Source organism: Balaenoptera acutorostrata, chromosome 11 (assembly GCF_949987535.1).
Source record: "Balaenoptera acutorostrata chromosome 11, mBalAcu1.1, whole genome shotgun sequence".
Lineage (NCBI taxonomy): Eukaryota > Metazoa > Chordata > Mammalia > Artiodactyla > Balaenopteridae > Balaenoptera > Balaenoptera acutorostrata.
This window is the reverse complement of record NC_080074.1, coordinates 63,896,191-63,918,982: the sequence shown is the minus strand read 5'-3', so window position 1 is coordinate 63,918,982 and position 22,792 is coordinate 63,896,191. Positions and strand designations below refer to the sequence as shown.

General features: G+C 44.0%; 1 protein-coding gene across 4 annotated transcripts in view; it reads left to right on the top strand.

The window, feature by feature from the left end:
* SLC4A8 (solute carrier family 4 member 8) overlaps nt 1-22,792 on the top strand; it is an 85,210-nt gene that overhangs the window by 37,507 nt on the left and 24,911 nt on the right. For all 4 annotated transcript variants that reach the window (XM_007179375.2, XM_057556905.1, XM_057556904.1 and 1 more), the window contains exons 11-16: nt 208-308; nt 6,571-6,745; nt 7,355-7,488; nt 8,762-9,007; nt 20,374-20,479; nt 21,070-21,231. In XM_007179375.2, the coding sequence (XP_007179437.2) occupies nt 208-308; nt 6,571-6,745; nt 7,355-7,488; nt 8,762-9,007; nt 20,374-20,479; nt 21,070-21,231 (924 nt within the window). The remainder of the gene's footprint in view (nt 1-207; nt 309-6,570; nt 6,746-7,354; nt 7,489-8,761; nt 9,008-20,373; nt 20,480-21,069; nt 21,232-22,792) is intronic.

Here is a 22,792-nt window from a genome sequence, read left to right as displayed (position 1 = left end):
TCGGCGGAGAGAAGGAGAGTTTTTTTTTTTTTTTCAGGAAAGTCAGTAAACTCCTCCAAATTGGTAAATGCATTTGAAAGCTATAACAAACAATTGGGTATTTTGGGGCTGCTTTTGGATTTTCTCATCACCAATCCCCCCCACCCCCCAGCAGGAAAGACAGAATACGGGGCTGAGTTTGTTAATTTTGCGGTCTTCTGTTAAAAGGAGAAAAGGAAAATGCCTGGAGTTCCAAATGGAAATGTTTGCCACATAGAACCGGAACCACATGGGGGCCACAGCGGGCCAGAACTTCAACGCACTGGGCGGTAAGTTCTGGAATGTTTCACAGCTGATACTGCTTACCGGACAGAAGTTGTATAAAGGAATGAGTCATCCTCTTTACTTTCAGCCTTCTTCTCTGTAGTATCTTTATTGGCTGGGAATGACTTTTCAAGTGGAACCACTGACTATAAGTATTACAAATATATCAAATATTATATTCATTCAGTCAAATTTCTCAAACCACCTAACATGTTCTGTCTCACCTCCTGGCCTTCCCCCAGGAGGTGAGACAGAACACGTTCCCTCTGATTTGAACACTTGTCCCCTTCCTCATTTCCTGGCTGACTGCTTCTTATCCTTTGACGCAGCTTAGGTGTCACTTCCTTTGGAGAGCCTTGCAGGACACTCTTCAGAGGAGGTTAGGTGTTCCTGCTAGGTGGTGTCCCAGCTTTGAGCTCTGTCCCCTGCCCACCTGCCATCCTCCCCCCAGCCACCTGTTATAGTACTGATCATACTTTATTACTATTTATTGATTCAATGTCTTTCCTGCCAGAATGTTTGCTCCATAAGGGCAGGGACCCCATTATATTCGTAGCACCCAGCACAGTGCCCTGCACAGAGTAGGCACTCAATTAATATCTGGTGAATGAATGAATGAGTGAATGAACGCTTTTAGAATGATGTCTGTTCTGTAGCATGAATGGACAAGGTATGGATAAATATTGAATGGTTAAGTTAAGAAACCCCTTGAGGTAGGGAAATAGGTACTATTTTAGGTGTGTGTCTCAGAATAGGCAACCTACTCTTCTGGACCCAGATTTTAGGACAGATGTGCAAGGAGGAGGTTCTCTATGGTAGGTGAGGAAAGCAGGTCCCCAGGCTGGGAGGCTTTGTATTCCAGGTAGGGAGGCAGTAAAAGAGGATGATATTTTGGGTTGGAGTGGCATCCAGAGGTGTCCCGCAGATCGTGGGAGAAGGTTCAGTCTATGGTTCTGGCTCTGTAAGTCGTGCTTATGTCTAAGAGGGATCTGTTGGGCGGAGATTCTCAGGACAGACTCAGATGATGGAAAGGAGCTTTTACGGTCCTCTATTCTATTGCTTTCACCTCATTTTTTCCTCCTTGCTTGAAGTTGCTTTCCTTATTTCCCTATCCTCAGTACCCTGCCTAATGGAAACTCAAGGTTGTTTTTTTTTTTAATCGTGGAGAGCGATTTATTTTTGCATTCTTGGAAATTCAGGGAGAGAAAGGAGAGGAGACTGAGAAGCAGGAGAGAATGGCACTTAACGAGCAGTGTCCTGCTGGGGAGTATGCATCTGGTCGAAGGAATGTATTAGAGGGCGGGGAAGGATAACTGGGCTCTGGGGAGGGATCACCGGAGGAAAGGAGGAGCCTTTTGATGGAAGGGGTCGCTGAAAAGAGGGAGCAAGCTCCAAGAGTAAGTTTCACATTTTCTTTACAGTTGGAAGAGGTCCGAATTGGGTGGGGAGGCCTGGTATTGAGAAGCAGTTCGAAGGAAGCATCTGTCTTTAGAATAGTTTCCAGGATTGAGACTGTCTTAGATGAAGTGGTGGGTTTTTTAATAAATTTATTTATTTATTTATTTTTGGCTGCATTGGGTCTTCGTTGCTGCGCGTGGGCTTTCTCTACTTGCGGCGAGCGGGGGCTGCTCTTCGTTGCAGTGCGCAGCTTCTCATTGCGTTGGCTTCTCTTTTTTTTATTTTATTTATTTATTTTTTTTAATGCTATTCTTGTCTGCTTACATTCTTTTTATGTATGTATGTATGTATGTATGTATGTATGTATGTATGGCTGTGTTGGGTCTTCGTTTCTGTGCGAGGGCTTTCTCTAGTTGTGGCAAGCGGGGGCCACTCTTCATCGCGGTGCGGGGGCCACTTTTCATCGCGGTGTGCGGGCCTCTCACCATCGCGGCCCCTCGTTGCCGAGCACAGGCTCCAGACGCGCAGGCTCAGCAACCGTGGCTCACGGGCCGAGCTGCTCCGCGGCATGTGGGATCTTCCCAGACCAGGGCTCGAACCCGCGTCCCCTGCATTGGCAGGCAGACTCTCAACCACTGCGCCACCAGGGAAGCCCAGCGTTGGCTTCTCTTGTTGTGGAGCAGGGGCTCTAGGTGCACGGGCTCAGTAGTTGTGGCACACGGGCTCAGTAGTTGTGGCACACGGGCTCAGTAGTTGTGGCACGCGGGCTTAGTTGCTCCGCGGCATGTAGGATCTTCCCGGATCAGGGCTCGAACCTGTGTCCCCTGCATTGGCAGGCGGATTCTTAACCACTGCGCCACCAGGGAAGTCCCAAGGTGGTGTTTTTTAAGGGAAGGGTCTTGGGTTTGGATTTGATAGAATTTCAGAGTTATGATTTATCCTTTTGACTGTAAAGCCAACAGCTTTCCTCCAAACACATAATCCATGCAGAAGTGAGATCTCATCTTTCGGTGTCAGAAAGAGGAGAATAAACTAGGCGGGCAGTCACTTATAATCAATTCCACATGGGGGTTTGGGAGCTCATTGGATTGGATCTCAACAGTTATAGAATCTTGGAAATGGTGCCTATCATCCCAAAAGAAAATCCCGTAGAGCCAGGACCGACATACACTTAATCAGCAACCCCAAGTACCTTTACTCACAAATTCAAATGGGGTTTGAGGAAGTCCTCCCATAATGCTGAGTGAGGAGCTGCTGGAATTGACAAAGCTGAAAGGAAGGGTCATCTGGACGCAGAGCCTCACTGTGGGAGATGCTGCCTCTTCCTGAGCTCCGGAACTTTTCCTCAGTCCTCAAGACACATGACCTTCCTCCCCTTGTAGCCTTTTAGGCCAGGTGACCTAATGCTCACATTGGGGATCATAGTTCATGCCAGCTCCGGCTCTTTTCCCAATCTCAAATTACGTAGGGGTGAACGTGAACCTTCCCCTGCAGATGGACATCCTAGAATTTTCTGGGCCTTCCTGGACTTCACCGACTAAAAATGCATTAGCCTGGGCTTTATAATTCTTCATACCTTTAGCCGTGTTTCTTTGAGGTGGGGCACAACCCGGGGGTGCCAACCTCGTCGGATGGAGAGGTATTTAAGATGCGGTAGTGTAGGCTCTAAGAAGGTGGGAAAGGAGGCAAAGTTGAGAACGGTCTGAGTTGTGTATGATCTGACCTGCCAAGCCAGGGCTGAGACAGTGTCTTGGGCCTCCCTGATGTTGACATAGGCCATGATACCAAGGCATTCCCATACAGAACGAAGAGGAAAGTCTGACTAGAGTGTTCCTAGGCCAGAAGCTTCACAGCAGAGAGGATACTCTGCAAAGGGGTTTTCCAAGGTAGATTTGTGTACCTCACTGGGGAGGCCACGTTTGGGAAGGGTTGATGAAGAGAAGAATCAGGAGCTGCTGCCTCGATGATCGCCCCCCACACTTCAAACAGGTTTCTTCCAAAGCACAGCAGACAAATGGATGGCTGGCCTGTCCCTAAAGCCCTCCTGAGAGGGCTTCCTAAGTCAGTGCTCCAGAGCCTAGTGACCCTCTACACGGGTAAGTCCTTTCTTGCATCAAGCTTAAATTCATATCCCTGTGTGCCTCCTGCCCATCCCCCCCCACCCAAACTTGAACACCAAGGGTAGTGTTGAAAGGGAAAGGAAGTCTCAAATGTGGAGGGAAGCATCCATGTCTGATTACTGTCTGTGCTAGATGTGCTATTACGGTCTGCGTGAGTGAGGGATGAGGCTGATGCCATAAACAGTATTCGGAAATCATTTTGTTAATTTATAGTTATACCATCAATAGGAGCCTCAGATCTTTTCTCTCCCCTTTCAATCACTAGGCAGACAGATGTCCTCCCTTTCTGTGGCTTCTCATCAATCCGTTTCACATAAATCTTTTGCCCGTTACTCACAGACACTCCTCCCTGAATAATGAGCCTGCCTCATCCAGGAGGACCAGTCATGGCAGCATCATAGGGTGAGGCTCATTACTGTAGAAGGTAATTCTCCCAGAATAATACCCTTCAGAGGAAGGTCATTGGTGATCGGGAGGTGATATTCACACGGTACTGAAGATTCTGTGTTGGCTAAGGACCTAGAAACACTTGAATCTTGCCCCAGACTAATCACGGTTGCCCGTAAGGACCTTGAGGGGCTATCCACTCAGAGGAGAAAGCAGGACCAAGTGACATTTTATTACAAACTGTAACCTTGGTCCCAAACCCTGAGGCGGAGCTCTTATGCTCTAGGTTAGACCCTGTGGATGGCTCCTTACCTCAGCTAGGTTTGCTAGACAGGCTAAAACCAAAGCAGGTCACAAGGCTGGCTTTGCCTTTCTCCCCTAAACCCAGACCCAGATTGTGATGTTACTGCTGTAAGGTGAAGAAGGATGAATCCCAACTGTGCCCCCGAAACCAGAGGAAAAGAGCAAGTGGGTCAAATAGAACAGCATGTGCCCTGTGTCCACCTGCTAGATGAGAGAGGGGGCTTCTGAATGGAGAAAGAGAGCTGGCTGGGCCTTCTCCCCTGGCATACAGGTCAGGCCTTGTGCGACACGAGGGCAAAGAGAAAGAAAGAACTAGCCAAGCCTCCTTTCATGAGAGAGGAGCTCGGATTTTGGTTTTTTGTTTTTTAGTTTTTTATTATAGAAAATATCAAACATAAACAAGAAGAGAGGACAGTGTAATGAACCCCCCACGTGACCATCAGTAGTTATCGACATTTTGCCAATCGTGTTTCATCTATTTCTCCCCCCACTTAATTGTTTTGTTTTTATGTTTTCTAGATTATTTTAAACCACATCACCAGTAGCATGTCATTTCCCCTGTAACTACTTGAGCAGGTATCCCTCTCCGATAAGGACATTTTGAAAAACAGCTATCATGCCATTATGAAATCTAACAAAATTAACAATAATTCTTTAAATTGTCTCATGCTTAGTCCATATTCTCCTTTTTGTGGTTGTCTTAGCGACATCTTTTTAGAGTTCATTTGTTTGATGTAGGATCCAACGGAGGTTTGCATTTGGTTTTTATGTTCCCATTCTGTAACAGCTCTCCTCCTGTTTTTTTTCTACGTCATTCATGTGTAGAAGAAACTAGGTAATTTGTCCTGTAGAACGCTGAATGGCTCTCTTTGTTACTCACTTAACAGCTTTTACCCTGGTGCAGCGATTCCACTGTGAGAAAAAGTGCCCCAGTCTGGGAATACTCCTCCTCCTTGGCGTAGGACACCTTGCTCTTGATCTGTCTCATGCTTGGGAAGTGGAGAGGGGTCCTGAAGTCCTGCCGCCAAGTCCTGTTAATTCTGCCTCCTGATTAGCCCTTGAATACACACACTTCTCCTCTTTCCAATCCACAGCCTCCAGTCTTGCCCTACGTTCCACTCATTACACCCCCCATCAGAGTGATACTCCCAGAATGCCTGCTTTCTTATGCTGCTTCCCTGTTTACAATCCTTCAGTACTTGACACACAATTGGGCTAAAGTTCTAATTCCTTTTTTACAAGGCCTTTGTGACTCACCTTTTCCAGCATCTCCAGCCTTGTCTGTTGGTATTTGCCCCTCACACTGTCTTATCCAGCCATAACTCTTTGAGCGCCTTGAGCCCGCCATGCGCTCTCATCCCTAGGTGTCGTCCATGCCAGCCCCTCTGCCTCAGCTGGCTAACTCCTGGTTCACGCTCCATTCCCCACTGCAATGCCCGTTCCTGTTCTTCGCTGCCATTTGCTCCCTCACAGCACTGCCTGTCCCCTGCACTAGATTGTTGGTCCTAGAGAGAAGGGCTGTGTTTGCCTTGCTACTGCTGCATCTCCAATACCTGGCACAGTGCCTGGCATGAAGTATCCGCTACTACTTGTCAACTGCATGAATGAATTATTATGCTAATTTCTCAAGAGTAAGGTGGGTAGTTGTTCAGAGTAAGAAAGTGCATGTGATAGGGGCTTTTTTATCTAGAAAATGTATAATAAAACTAACAATTTTAATACCCTGATGCTTTTGTACCTTTCTTCCTAACATCTCAGAACTTGAAGTTTGAAGCTAATGCTTAATTTCATGTTGAATTTTGGGAACTTTTTACTGAATGGGTAATATGCACACCCAAATTAATTCCTTTTATGCTTGGGATAATCATTCAGACTCATGCCCTTGGTTGCAGATAGAATCCGTGCTGGCCCCAGAGAGATCTCTTGAACTTGGGGTCACATTGAAGCCAAAATATTACCTCTATTCAGAGCACATTTGAAGTGCTTTCAGATGTGTGCTGTTGACACGCTTTCCTGGGAGAGGGACTGCGTTAGAGGCCTGTCTGCCATGTTTCCGCAGGCTATTTGGGGGCTTGGTGCTGGACATCAAGCGGAAGGCCCCCTGGTACTGGAGCGACTACCGGGACGCACTCAGCTTACAGTGTTTGGCCTCCTTTCTGTTCCTGTACTGCGCCTGCATGTCACCTGTCATCACCTTTGGGGGACTGCTCGGAGAAGCCACTGAGGGGCGCATAGTAAGAACTTTTAACCACTTCTAATAGTCCCAAACAAGAGTAAAAATTTCATGATGGCAGCCAAGCCCACTGGGGGGGAAAATTCCCTGGGCGAGGACTGAGGAGATTGGATTCTTCCTACTGAATTACTGTGGTCTTCTGACTTCATGCCAGCCAGCAGCACAGCTCTCCCTTTAGAACAGACCCTCTTCTGCTTGAATATCAATTTCAGTAACTGATTGCCCAGTTGCATTGCCCATTGCTCCAAGGATGGAAAATGATATATCAATGTCATATGCAAATAAGATTTAAGGTGACTCTGTATGACAGCCCGTAGTGTGAATGGTATCATTGTGCTTTTCTATGTATATTTATAAATACTGAATTGAGTCATGCAGAACAGGACTTAGTTAAGGAATCATATGTGGATGGATTTGGGCACCTGAATTATCAAAGTGGTATCCGTTTAGAGGAGGATTAGACTGTGTACACATCACTCTTGCTAAGACGAAATACAAGCAAATGACTTATTAGGCACACCGGAGAGCTGAGTTGGGGATGAACGTAAGCCTGCATCACTCACTGCAGTTGGGCTGTGGACTCAGAGATAATCTTTTCTTCCCCTCTCAGAGTGCAATTGAATCCTTGTTTGGCGCCTCCATGACTGGGATTGCCTATTCCTTGTTTGCCGGACAGGCTCTCACCATCCTTGGAAGTACTGGGCCAGTGCTTGTGTTTGAAAAGATTTTGTTCAAATTCTGCAAGTAAGACATTTGGTTTTCTGAAAACTCTATCTGGATGTGTTAGTGTGCTGTTAGGGTTGAATGCCAGGGTCCTAGGTGAGTATAAGTAAGCGAAGAACATTGTTTGGTCTGTTGCCCTGCCCCCAGGTAGAACCATACCTAAAATAGCAGATCTCTTGGCCTTAAAGAGCTTTATTAATGTCCTTCAACCACTATTGAAGTCTTGACTTTTTATCTTTAAAAGCACTTTCCCTAGCTAATCCAAACTCCTCCATTTCCATTTCCAGTCAATTTTTTAAAATTTTATTAATTTTTATTGGAGTATGGTTGCTTTACACTGTTGTGTTAGCCTCCACTGCACAACAAAATGAATCAGCCATACAAATACAGATATCCCCTCCCTTTTGGACTTCCCTCCCATTTAGGTTACCACAGTACATTAGGTAGAGTTTGCTGTGCTATACAGTATGTCCAGTCAATTTTTATTTAAAAATTAAAAAAAAAATTTTTTTATTATATAGATATTTTCTTTTTTAATTTTAAATTGGAGCATAGTTGACTTACAATGTTGTGCTAGTTTCAGTTGTACAGAAAAGTGATTCAGTTATACATATACATACATTCATTCTTTTTTAGGTTCTTTTCTCATATAGGTTATCACAGAGTATTGAGTAGAGTTCCCTGTGCTATACAGTAGGTCCTTGTTGATTATCTGTCTTATATACAGTAGTGTATGTATGTTCAGCCCAAGCTCCTGAGTTATCCCTCCCTCCCACGTTTCCCCTTTGGTATCCATAAGTTTGTTTTCGATATCTGTCTGTTCCAGTCAATTTTGAATTTGACCTAATACTCCCTTTTCATATTGTTTGTGGTGATGGGGGTCAGCAGTGCCCTCGTTTCCCTTCTTTTCCTATAAAGTCTTTTTCTTTCATTTTGTATTAGAAGTAGGAGCATGTGGAACAAGGGCCAGCTCCTTTTTCTTAACTGCGAGAATAGGATCTTAATCACGTCGGGCAGTGATGGCAGAAGTGTGTGGCGGACAGTTTCCACCTCCTTCACTGTCTCTGTCCTTGCTGTGGCAAATACCACCCGTAAAGCAAATCTTTGTCACACCATCCCAGGGCAGCCTTCAGGAGTGAAATGCAGTCAGAATTTGGGACAAACTGGGTTGCAGTACTGGAAGTGATAATAAGAGATGAACTAACCACTTTTCTGACCCTTTGCCTGTAATGCAATGGGTCAGAATGTAATGCCATCCACCCCTGATTTTTGATGAACTTTGGTTTTGTTTCAGAGACTATGCTCTTTCATACCTCTCCCTGCGAGCTTGTATCGGACTGTGGACCGCCTTCCTGTGTATTGTCCTTGTGGCAACTGACGCCAGTTCCCTTGTCTGCTACATTACCCGCTTCACCGAAGAAGCGTTTGCCTCCCTGATTTGCATTATTTTCATCTATGAAGCAGTAGAAAAGCTGATTCACCTGGCAGAGACCTACCCCATCCACATGCACAGTCACCTGGACCACCTTAGCCTGTATTAGTAAGTATGCTTTCTGCTTCTTATTTTTTTAAAAAATAAAGTGAAGGACCTGAGTATAATGGCTGAACTAGTGTGCCAGGCAGTACTTGTAGCTTCTGTTAAGGAAGTATCTTGGCCCTCTGGGGAACAGAGCTCAGACATGATGTGGAGACCTGGGGGCCTGCCAGAGGAGAACAGTCAAAAGTGATGATGGGGGGGCTTCCCTGGTGGCACAGTGGTTGAGGGTCTGCCTGCCAATGCAGGGGATATGGGTTCGAGCCCTGGTCTGGGAAGATCCCACATGCCGCGGAGCAACTGGGCCTGTGAGCCACAATTACTGAGCCTGCGCGTCTGGAGCCTGTGCTCCGCAACGAGAGAGGCCGCGATAGTGAGAGGCCCGTGCACCGCGATGAAGAGTGGCCCCCACTTGCCACAGCTAGAGAAAGCCCTCGCACAGAAACGAAGACCCAACACAGCCATAAATAAATAAATACTTGCTACTCTAACTAGCTCCTCTGACGTCTCTCTGTATTCACTATAAAAAAAAAAAAAAAGTGATGATGGGGAAGATGGATTAAGAGTGAAACTCAGAGGGTCCAGGCATTGAGACAAAAGTAGGCTGCAAATGTAGCAGGGAGAATTCAAGTTAGTTGTTGGGAAGAACTTCTTTTGCAAGGACTTGTGAGGCCTTGGACCACATCAAGATCTCTGTAAGTACATATAGGCTACTCTTAGGAATTATTAGGTAGAGAATATTAATAATTCCTTACAGATCACAGGTCTCTTACTCTGTAGGCTAAAGATCTAGAAATCTACTTACTTACCTAGATTTCAACTCAAGAGATTGTATTTTCTTCGGTTATTCAATATGGTTTGGATCAGTTGGAAAAGGGACACAGTATTTGGCTGTGTTTTCAACCCTCTAAGAGAGTCTGGTCCTATAAACATTTATTCTCTGGAATAGTGTTCTCCAAATTATGACTAAATAGAATTCTCCTCACCCTTTAGCTTTGAACATCAAGTTCCCTCCTTCTGGCTGTACCATTCTGATGTGGAAGGTCTGGTTGTGAAGTGAACAATGTCAATCTGAAACTGCCTGAGCGGAAGGCACACTGCATGGAAGTGCCTGCCAGCCAGCCACAGATACACTTTTCTAGATTCTAGCTACTCTTTCATTCACCCTTTAAAAATCAGGACTCATAAAACATGCATTAGAATTTAAGAATGATTTTATTACAGAATAATCACCATTAGGGAGTATAATCTTTGAAGCCTAGTGGATTGCTGATTGACATTAGAGTTCTGGATTGCCCATTGGCATTGGAGTAAGGTTCATTCTTTGACCTTTTTTAATCATTCATTTATTCATTTAACAAATATTTGTTGAGCACCTACTATGTGCCAGGCACTGTTTAGGCTCTGGAAACATAAGGTCATTCTTTGACCTTTTTTAATCATTCATTTATTCATTTAACAAATATTTGTTGAGCACCTACTATGTGCCAGGCACTGTTTAGGCTCTGGAAACATAATGGTGAACATGACAGACAAAGGGTCTACCCTCATGAGGCTTATATTCTAGTGGGAGAAGACAGACAAAAGTGACCAGCTCTGGACTGAGTAGACTTTGAATACTGTAGTTCTTTGTTAATAAAGCTCAAGTTGGTATTTTTCTTATATTTCTGTTGCGTTCCACTGTCGATTCATATAGAGCTAATATGAAGCTAGAACTCCCCAACTCTTCAAGTGATTTTATGTTAATATGTGTGGAACTGATTTTTTAAATACACTTAATTTTTTTAAAAAAATTTTTTATTTATTTATTTATTTAGGCTGCATTGGGGTTTTTTTTTTGTTTTTTGTTTTGTTTTTAACATTTTTATTGGAGTATAATTGCTTTACAGTGGTGTGTTAGTTTCTGCTTTATAACAAAGTGAATCAGTTATACATATACATATATCCCCATATCTCTTTGCTCTTGCGTCTCCCTCCCTATCCCACCCTTCTAGCTGGTCACAAATCACTGAGCTGATCTCCCTGTGCTATGCGACTGCTTCCCACTAGCTATCTATTTTACATTTGGTAGTGTATATATGTCCATATATACACTACCTCTCTCTCACTTTGTCCCAGCTTACCCTTCCCCCTCCCCGTGTCCTAAAGTCCATTCTCTAGTAGGTCCGCATCTTTATTCCCGTCTTGCCCCTAGGTTCTTCATGACCACTTTTTTTTTTTTTTTTTTTTAGATTCCATATATATGTGTTAGCATACGGTATTTGTTCTTCTCTTTCTGACTTACTTCACTCTGTATGACAGACCCTAGGTCCATCCACCTCACTACAAATAACTCAATTTCGTTTCCTTTTATGGCTGAGTAATATTCCATTGTATATATGTGCCACATCTTCTTTATCCATTCATCTGTCGATGGACACTTAGGTTGCTTCCCAGTCCTGGCTGTTGTAAATAGAGCTGCAATGAACATTGTGGTACATGACTCTTTTTTTTTTTTTTTTTTAAATTATTGATTCCTACTGAATCAGCAACTCTGGGGGTAGGTAGAGCCTAGCAACATGTGTTTTTTTACTTTTTGTTTGTTTGTTTATTTATTTATTTGTTTATGGCTGTGTTGGGTCTTCGTTTCTGTGCGAGGGCTTTCTCTAGTTGTGGCAAGCGGGGGCCACTCTTCATCACGGTGCGCGGGCCTCTCATTATCGCGGCCTCTCTTGTTGCGGAGCACAGGCTCCAGACGTGCAGGCTCAGTAGTTGTGGTTTACGGGCCTAGCCGCTCCGTGGCATGTGGGATCTTCCCAGACCAGGGCTCGAACCCGTGTCCCCTGCATTGGCAGGCAGATTCTCAACCACTGCACCACCAGGGAAGCCCCATGACTCTTTTTGAATTATGGTTTTCTCAGGGTATATGCCTACTATGGAGATGCTGGGTCATATGGTAGTTCTATTTTTAATTTTTTAAGGAACCTCCATACTGTTCTCCATAGTGGCTGTATCAATTTACATTCCCACCAACAGTGTATGAGGGTTCCCTTTTCTCCACACCCTCTCCAGCATTTATTGTTTGTAGATTTTTGATGATGGCCATTCTGACTGGTGTGAGGTGATACCTCATTGTAGTTTTTTTTTTTTTTTAATTTATTTATGGCTGTGTTGGGTCTTCGTTTCTGAGCGAGGGCTTTCTTCTAGTTGTGGCAAGTGGGGGCCACTCTTCATCGTGGTGCGTGGGCCTCTCACTATCGTGGCCTCTCTTGTTGCGGAGCACAAGCTCCAGACGCGCAGGCTCAGTAATTGTGGCTCACGGACCCAGTTGCTCCGTGGCATGTGGGATCTTCCCAGACCAGGGCTCGAACCCGTGTCCCCTGCATTGGCAGGCGGATTCTCAACCACTGCGCCACCAGGGAAGCCCCTCATTGTAGTTTTGATTTGCATTTCTCTAATGATTAGTGATGTTGAGCATTCTTTCATGTGTTTGTTCGCAGTCTGTATATCTTCTTTGGAGAAACGTCTATTTAGGTCTTCTGCCCATTTTTGGATTGGGTTGTTTGTTTTTTTGATATTGAGCTGCATGAGCTGCTTGTAAATTTTGGAGATTAATCCTTTGTCAGTCACTTCATTTGCAAAAATTTTCTCCCATTCTGAGGGTTGTCTTTTTGTCTTGTTTATGGTTTCCCTGGCTGTGCAAAAGCTTTTAAGTTTCATTAGGTCCCATTTGTTTATTTTTGTTTTTATTTCCATTTCTCTAGGAGGTGGGTCAAAAAGGATCTTGTTGTGATTTATGTCATAGAGTGTTCTGCCTATGTTTTCCTCTAAGAGTTTGATAGTGTCTGGCCTTACATTTAGGTCTTTAATCCATTTTGAGTTTATTTTTGTGTATGGTGTCAGGGAGTGTTCTCATTTCATTGTTTTACATGTAGCTGTCCAGTTTTCCCAGCACCACTTCTTGAAGAGGCTGTCTTTTCTCCACTGTATATTCTTGCCTCCTTTATCAAAGAGAAGGTGACCATATGTGCGTGGGTTTACCTCTGGGCTTTCTATCCTGTTCCATTGATCTATATTTCTGTTTTTGTGCCAGTACCATACTGTCCTGATTACTGTAGCTTTGTAGTATAGTCTGAAGTCTGGGAGCCTGATTCCCCCAGCTCCATTTTTCTTTCTCAAGATTGCTTTGGCTATTCGGGGTCTTCTGTGTTTCTATACAAATTGTGAAATTTTTTGTTCTAGTTCTGTGAAAAATGCCAGTGGTAGTTTGATAGGGATTGCATTGAATCTGTAGATTGCTTTGGGTAGTATAGTCATTTTCACAATGTTGATTCTTCCAATCCAAGAACAGGGTATATCTCTCCATCTATTTGTATCATCTTTAATTTCTTTCATCAGTGTCTTATAATTTTCTGCATACAGGTCTTTTGTCTCCTTAGGTAGGTTTATTCCTAGGTATTTTATTCTTTTTGTTGCAATGGTAAATGGGAGTGTTTTCTTAATTTCACTTTCAGATTTTTCATCATTAGTGTATAGGAATGCAAGAGATTTCTGTGCGTTAATTTTGTATCCTGCTACTTTACCAAATTCATTGATTAGCTCTAGTAGTTTTCTGGTAGCATCTTTAGGATTCTCTATGTATAGTATCATGTCATCTGCAAACAGTGACAGCGTTACTTCTTCTTTTCCAATTTGGCTTCCTTTTATTTCTTTTTCTTCTCTGATTGCTGTGGCTGAAACTTCCATAACTATGTTGAATAATGGTAGTGAGAGTGGGCAAACTTGTCTTGTTCCTGATCTTAGTGGAAATGGTTTCAGTTTTTCACGATTGAGGATGATGTTGGCTGTGGGTTTGTCATATATGCCCTTTATTATGTTGAGGTAAGTTCCCTCTATGCCTACTTTCTGGAGGGTTTTTATCGTAAATGGGTGTTGAATTTTGTCGAAAGCTTTCTCTGCATCTATTGAGATGATCATATGGTTTTTCTCCTTCAATTTGTTAATATGGTGTATCACATTGATTGATTTGCGTATATTGAAGAATCCTTGCATCCCTGGGATAAACCCCACTTGATGATGGTGTATGATCCTTTTAATGTGCTGTTGGATTCTGTTTGCTAGTATTTTGTTGAGGATTTTTGCATCTGTGTTCGTCAGTGCTATTGGCCTGTAGTTTTCTTTTTTTGTGACATCTTTGTCTGGTTTTGGTATCAGGATGATGGTGGCCTCATAGAATGAGTTTGGGAGCGTTCCTCCCTCTGCTGTATTTTGGAAGAGTTTGAGAAGGATAGGTGTTAGCTCTTCTCTAAATGTTTGATAGAATTCACCTGTGAAGCCATCTGGTCCTGGGCTTTTGTTTGTTGGAAGATTTTTAATCACAGTTTCAATTTCAGTGCTTGTGAGTGGTCTGTTCATATTTTCTATTTCTTCCTGGTTCCGTCTTGGAAGGTTGTGCTTTTCTAAGAATTTGTCCATTTCTTCCAGGTTGTCCATTTTATTGGCATATAGTTGCTTGCAGTATCTCTCATGATCCTTTGTATTTCTGCAGTGTCAGTTGTTACTTCCCCTTTTTCATTTCTAATTCTATTGATTTGGTCTTCTCCCTTTTTTTCTTGATGAGTCTGTCTAATGGTTTATCACTTTTGTTTATCTTCTCAAAGAACCAGCTTTTAGTTTTATTGATCTTTGCTATCATTTCCTTCATTTCTTTTTCATTTATTTCTGATCTGATCTTTATGATTTCTTTCCTTCTGCTAACTTTGGGATATTTTGTTCTTCTTTCTCTAATTGCTTTAGGTGTAAGGTTAGGTTGTTTATTTGAGATGTTTCTTGTTTCTTAAGGTAGGATTGTATTGTTATAAACTTCCCTCTTAGAACTGCTTTTGCTGCATCCCATAGGTTTTGGGTTGTCGTGTTTTCATTGTCATTTGTTTCTAGGTATTTTTTGATTTCCTCTTTGGTTTCTTCAGCGATCTCTTGGTTATTAAGTAGTGTATTGTTTAGCCTCCATGTGTTTGTATTTTTTACAGATAATTTTTCCTGTAATTGATATCTAGTCTCATAGCATTGTGGTCGGAAAAGATACTTGATACGATTTCAATTTCCTTAAATTTACCAAGGCTTGATTTGTGACCCAGGATATGATCTATCCTGGAGAATGTTCCATGAGCACTTGAGAAGAAAATGTATTCTGTTGTTTTTGGATGGAATGTCCTATAAATATCAATTAAGTCTATCTTGTTTAATGTATCATTTAAAGCTTGTGTTTCCTTATTTATTTTCATTTTGGATGATCTGTCCATTGGTGAAAGTGGGGTGTTAAAGTCCCCTGCTATGATTGTGTTACTGTCGATTTCCCCTTTTATGGCTGTTAGTATTTGCCTTATGTACTGAGGTGCTCCTATGTTGGGTGCATAAATATTTACAATTGTTATATCTTCTTCTTGGATTGATTCCTTGATCATTATGTAGTGTCCTTCTTTGTCTCTTGTAATAGTCTTTGTTTTAAAGTCTATTTTGTCTGATATGAGCATTGCTACCCCAGCTTTCTTTTGATTTCCGTTTGCATGGAATATCTTGTTCCATCCCCTCACTTTCAGTCTGTATGTGTGCCTAGGTCTGAAGTGGGTCTCTTGTAGACAGCGTATATACGGGTCTTGTTTTTTGTATCCATTCAGCCAGTCTGTGTCTTTTGGTTGGAGCATTTAATCCATTTACATTTAAGGTAATTATCGATATGTATGTTCCTATTACCATTTTCTTAATTGTTTTGGGTTTGTTATTGTAGGTCTTTTCCTTCTCTTGTGTTTCCTGCCTAGAGAAGTTCCTTTAGCATTTGTTGTAAAGCTGGTTTGGTGGTGCTGAATTCTCTCAGCTTTTGCTTGTCTGTAAAGGTTTTAATTTCTCCATCAAATCTGAATGAAATCCTTGCTGGATAGAGTAATCTTGGTTGTAGGTTTTTCCCTTTCATCACCTTAAATATATCCTGCCACTACCTTCTGGCTTGCAGAGTTTCTGCTGAAAGATCTGCTGTTAACCTTATGGGGATTCCCTTATGTGTTATTTGTTGTTTTTCCCATGCTGCTTTTAATATTTTTTCTTTGTATTTAATTTTTGATAGTTTGATTAATATGTGTCTTGGCATGTTTCTCCTTTGATTTATCCTGTATGGGACTGTCTGTGCTTCCTGGACTTGATTAACTATTTCCTTTCCCATATTAGGGAAGTTTTCAACTATAATCTCTTCAAATATTTTCTCAGTCCCTTTCGTTTTCTCTTCTTCTTCTGGGACCCCTATAAGTCGAATGTTGGTGCGTTTAGTATTGTCCCAGAGGTCTCTGAGACTGTCCTCAATTCTTTTCATTATTTTTTCTTTATTCTTCTCTGCAGTAGTTATTTCTACTATTTTATCTTCCAGGTCACTTATCCATTCTTCTGCCTCAGTTATTCTGCTATTGATCCCTTCTAGAGAATTTTAAATTTCATTTATTGTGTTGTTCATGATTGTTTCTTTGCTCTTTAGTTCTTCTAGGTCCTTGTTAAACGTTTCTTGTATTTTCTCCATTCTATTTCCAAGATTTTGGATCACCTTTACCATCATTATTCTGAATTCTTTTTCAGGGAGACTGCCTATTTCCTCTTCATTTGTTAGGTCTGGTGGCTTTTTACCTTGCTCCTTCATCTGCTGTGTGTTTCTCTGTCTTCTCATTTTGCTTAACTTACTGTGTTTGGGGTCTCTTTTTCGCAGGCTGCACGTTCGTAATTCCCCTTGTTTTTGGTGTCTGCCCGCAGTGGCTAAGGTTGGTTCAGTGGGTTGTGTAGGCTTCCTGGTGGAGGGGACTAGTGCATGTGTTCTGGTCGATGAGGCTGGATCTTGTCTTTCTGGTGGGCAGGTCCACATCTGATGGTGTGTTTTGGGGTGTCTGTGATCTTATTATGATTTTAGGCAGCCTCTCTGCTAATGGGTGGGGTTGTGTTCCTGTCTTGCTAGTTGTTTGGCATAGGGTGTCCAGCACTGTAGCTTGCTGGTCGTTGAGTGGAGCTGGGTCTTGGCATTGAGATGGAGATCTCTGGGAGATTTTTGCCTTTTGATATTACGTGGAGCTTGGAGGTCTCTGGTGGACCAATGTCCGGAACTTGGCTGTCCCACCTCAGAGGCACAGCCCTGACACCTGGCCGGAGCACCAAGAGCCTGGCATCCACACGGCTCAGAATAAAAGGGAGAAAAGAAAGAAAGAAAGAAAGAAAAAGATAAAGAGTTATTAAGATAAAAAACAAAAAATAATTATTAAAAAATTTTTTTAAGTAATTAAAAAAAGAAGAAAGAAAAAGACCAACCAAACCAAAAAACAAATTCACCAATGATAACAAGCGCTGAAAACTATACTAAAAACAAAAAACAAACAAAAAAAATGGACAGACAGAACTCTAGGACAAACGGTAAAAGCAAAGCTGTACAGACAAAAATCACACACAGAAGCATACGCATACACACTCACAAAAAGAGAAAAAGGGAAAAAAAAAAAATATATAGTTGCTCCCAAAGTCCACCTCCTTAATTTGAAATGATTCGTTGTCTATTCAGGTATTCCACAGATGCAGGTACATCAAGCTGTTTGTGGAGCTTTAATCCGCTGCTCCTGAGGCTGCTGGGAGAGATTTCCCTTTCTCTTCTTTGTTCACAGAGCTCCCGGGGTTCAGCTTGGATTTGGACCCGCCTCTGCGTGTAGGTCGCCTGAGGGCGTCTGTTCCCGCCCAGACAGGAGGGGGTTAAAGGAGCAGCTGCTTCGGGGGCTCTGGCTCACCCAGGCCGCAGGGAGGGAGGGGTACAGAGGAGACGGGGCGAGCCTGCGGCGGCCGAGGCCGGCGTGACGTTGCAGCAGCCTGAGGCGCGCAGTGCGTTCTCCCGGGGATGTTGTCCCCGGATCCCGGGACCCTGGCAGTGGCGGGCTGCACAGGCTCCCGGGAGGGGCGGTGTGGAGAGTGACCTGTGCTCGCACACAGGCCTCCCGGTAGCAGCAGCAGCAGCCTTACCGTCTCATGCCCGTCTCTGGGGTCTGTGCTGATAGCCGCGGCTCGTGCCCGTCTCTGGAGCTCCTTTAAGCAGCGCTCTTAATCCCCTCTCCTCGCTCACCAGGAAACAGAGAGGCAAGAAAAAGTCTCTTGCCTCTTCGGCAGCTCCGGACTTTTTCCCGGACTCCCTCCCGGCTAGCTGTGGCGCACTAACCCCCTGCAGTCTGTGTTCACGCCTCCAACCCCAGTCCTCTCCCTGGGATCCGACCTCCAAAGCCTGCGCCTCAGCTCCCAGCCCCGCCCACCCCGGCGGGTGAGCAGACAAGCCTCTCGGGCTGGTGAGTGCTGGTCGGCACTGATCCTCTATACAGGAATCTCTCAGCTTTGCCCTCCGCACCCCTGTTGCTGTGCTCTCCTCCGTGGCTCCGAAGCTTCCCCCCCGCCCACCCCCCGTCTCCACCAGTGAAGGGGCTTCCTAGTGTGTGGAAACTTTTCCTCCTTCACGGCTCTTTCCCAGAGGTGCAGGTCCATCTCTATTCTTTTGTCTCTGTTTTTTCTTTTTTCTTTTGCCCTACCCAGGTACGTGGGGAGTTTCTTGCCTTTTGGGAGGTCTGAGGTCTTCTGCCAGCGTTCAGTAGGTGTTCTGTAGGAGTTGTTCCACATGTAGATGTATTTCTGATGTATTTGTGGGGGGGATGGTGATCTCCACGTCTTACTCTTCTGCCGTCTTGAAGCTCCTCCTCGCTGCGTTGGGTCTTCATTGCTGGGCGCGGGCTTTCTCTAGTTGTGGCGAGCAGGGGCTACTCTCCGTTGTGGTGCACAGGCTTCTCATTGGGGTGGCTTTTCTTGTTGAGGAGCATGGGCTCTAGGTGCACAGGCTTCAGTAGTTGTGACGCACAGGTTTAGTTGCTCCACGGCATGTGGGATCTTCCCAGACCAGGGCTTGAACCCGTGTCCCCTGCATTGGCAGGCGGATTCTTAACCACTGTGCCACCGGGGAAGTCCCTAAATAGACTTAATTTTTTAAGAGCAAGTTTTAGAATCACAGCAGAATTGAGCCGAAAGTACAGAGAATTCCCACACACCCACTGCGCACACATGCACAGCCTCCCCCACTATCAACATCCCTCACCAGAGTGGCATGTTTGTTGCAGTCAATGACACATCATTATTACCCAAAGTCCAGAGTTTACATTAGGGTTCACTCTTGGCATTGTACATTCTGTGGATTTTGACAAATGTATAATGACATATCTGCCACTATAGTATCCTACAGAATAGTTTCCCTGCCCTAAAAATCCTCTGTGCTCTTCATATTTATCCCTCCCCATCACCCCAACCCCTGGCAACCATTGATCTTTTTACTCCGTAGTTTTGCCTTTTCCACAATGTCATATAGTTGTGATGAAACAGTATGTAGGCTTTTCATATTGGCTTCATTCTCTTCATAATACGCACTTAAAGGTCTTCTATGTCTTTCCATGGCTTGATAGCTTGTTTCTTTTTAGCACTGAGTAATAGTCCATTGTCTAGATGTACTACAGTACATCCATTCACCTACTGAAGGACATCTTTGTTGTTTCCAAGTTTGGAATTGATTTTTTTATACCTAAATGTAGGACTTTATGGCTTTCCCTATTTTCATTTTGTTGATTTCCTCCTATTGTTATTACCTATTGAGATCTTTTTGAATTTTAATTCTGTGATGCTATATCCTTAGAAGGCATGCTCATTAAAATCAGAGATGAAACAAAGTTGGTGGGAATGGCTGTATCAGGTGAGTATACTGGGAGGCAGTTCAGGAGTGAAGCATGCTGGGACTGGGAAGCAACATGGTGGCCAGTGGGACAGGTCTGGTCTGCTCTGGTTTGGATGCGAGACGAGGCCGGGGGAAGCCAGGGAATGGTCAAGATAGTGGGATATTACCAGGGATAATGTAGCTTCCGTCATAATTCCAAGAGGCTCTGATTTTTAGAGCAAGAATGTGATGCAGGTTTAAGGAGCAAGATACTTAGGCTTGGGGAGGCTGTTGAGAGCTGAACGTTGTATCCGGTCGTCCTTGCTATGTTGAGTGAATTTCATAGGAAGAGCCTAAGAGATAGAAACTAAGCAAGGAAACTACCACATCAGATGCCAAACTTGGTTGTCAGCACAATTTAATCCAAGACCCACATGCCAATTTGAGCCCAATTTTAGTAATGATTGACTGAAAAATCAGAGTGTGGTTGGGTCTTAATGAATAGGACCAACCTCAGGGATCTGAAGTGGGCAAAGGAGAAATAATGTAGGCTTTGGCAGTGCCTGTAGCCCTGTCATGGCTAGAAATATTTAATTGAATACTTGACTACTTCCCTTAGGAATCTTTTTTCTTCTCCCCTCAGCTGCAGGTGTACTCTCCCAGAGAATCCCAACAATCACACCTTACAGTACTGGAAGGACCACAACATCGTGACAACAGAAGTCCACTGGGCCAACCTGACTGTTAGTGTAAGTCTGGGCGCTGCCAGGCGGCTCAGTCTTGTGACCACCAGGTTTAAGGGGACCATCTAGGTAGAAGTGGGGTAACCCTTCAGCAAGCTCTGGCATTTACAAAAATAAAGCTTTTTTTAAACTACTCTTACTGACTTTCCTTTCCCCTTCAAAATTCTCTCTGCGTAAAGGGAAAGGAGGACTACGTCTCTCTTCTCTCCCGCACGATCCCACCCAGTGGCCCTGCACTCAGGACGTGGGCGGATGAAATCAGAGAGGGTAGGGGGCGCACATCCAGGTTTTGTGGGGCTTGAAGAACATTCAAGTTTGGAAGTCCTCTGTAATAAAAATAATACAGATTGCTAGGGCCCTCCTAGAACCTCATGTTTTCTTGAGACAGTTTGGTTTCCTTTACAAAAGTGTTTTAGTTAGGACTTTAAGTAGTCACCCTACCTGCGAGCAAGAGCCCCACAACTACACGAAGGGCAAGTAGATGCTGCAGGCAGCCTGAGCTTCCCAGCAACCGTGGGATGACAGTGCTGGTGGACTCAGCAGCTGTTTCCTCCCTCGTGCCTGCCTTTCATCACCCAGAATGCCTGTTCCTTCAGGAGTGCCAGGAGATGCATGGAGAGTTCACGGGCTCTGCGTGCGGCCACCATGGACCCTATACTCCCGATGTGCTCTTTTGGTCCTGCATTCTCTTCTTCACCACCTTCATCCTCTCCAGCACCTTGAAGACATTTAAGACAAGCCGCTATTTCCCAACCAGAGTAGGTAGCACACTCTTGCATTTCTTTTGTGTTAGACTTCTAATATAACAGAGCCTGTTCTCAGCCTCCATGGTGCTTGTGAGTGGATTGGCAGGCGCCGAGCTCCAAATGACCTGATTTTGGAGGCCGTGGCCTTCTCTTCTTCCTGCGTCCAGCAGCCTCTTTCATAGATGTGTGGTGTGGGATGAGGGGTTAATACTTAAGAGGTTTTGATTGAAAAGTGTCAGGTGAGTTTAAGGTGGTAATCGTGTTCTCTAAGAGTGATTAAGTCTCATTTCCAGCGTGCTGGGGCACATAGCGAGCAGTAGCTGGAGCTGGCTCCTGAAGATAGTAAATTGGGATGATTGCTTGGGATGTGTAGGGGACCCTAGAGTCTCCTCCCTGGGATGGCTCTGGCAATAGCTTATGAAATCACTGACTTGGTCTGCATGACGGTTTGAAGCCTCAACCGTCTCTCCCTGACGCAGATGGCATTATTTGTATCGTGACTGGTTTTGGCAGGGTGGAATTAGAGGCCAAGCGTAGAGTGGCTAAAGGGGTCTTTGCTTTGAGGAGGAGAATAATCAGAAGGAAATGGCAGTTTTTCTGCGTGTACGAGTCTTCAGTCAGGCGCCTTTGCAGAGCAGGATGTGTGAATGGGTGAGGGCTCAGCGGCTGAGGCATTTACTGTGCACACGTTCACGACGAAAACACAGTCTCAGACATCAGTCAACCTACCCAGTGGTTAAGGGAGGCACATATGGAATCAGTTCTGGGGCGTGTTTCCAGTCTGAACAAATTGTGAACAAGTGGCAGCTGTGTACTGACTACTTGCTCAGGCCCGGGTCGAGTGCTATGGGAGATGCAGAAGAAGTTTAAAATATGACCTCTGTAACATACACACTACTATGTACAAAATAGATAAAACAACAAAGACCTACTGTAGAGCCCAGGGAACTCTGCTCAATATCTTATAATAACCTATAACGGAAAAGGATCTGAAAAAGAATATATATGTGTGTGTGTGTGTGTGTGTGTGTGTGTGTGTGTGTCTATATATATATATATATGGAACTGAATCACTTTGCTGTACACCTGAAACATTGTAAATCAACTATCCTTCAATAAAAAAATAATAAATAATAAAACAAACTGTAAAACATGTTAATTGTATCTCAATAAAGCTATTATATGATTTTATAAAATATATGGTCCCTGCCATCAGATAGGAAGGGGAAACCCATGAAGCAACCATGCCCATAGGAGACAGTAGTAAATAGTTAGATGCCATAAGGGCCATAGGAGTTCAGAGGAGAGAAGGGCGCTGGGCCCCAGGCTGGTCAGGATGGGCTTCATGGTGGGGCAGCTACATTTTCAGAGAATTTATGTAACATTCATAGGAGAACTAACAAAACCAGGGAAAGGGAGCTGGAAACGTCAGGTTTCAAAGGAAAGCAAAGTCAGATGAAGGTGTCAGTGATGTTACATGGGGCTAAGATATATTTGGTTCTGTCTCGTTGGAAGTTCAGATTAAGGTGGGCACTGGGCATTTGAGGGGCATTGTATTTTATTAAAGCTACAC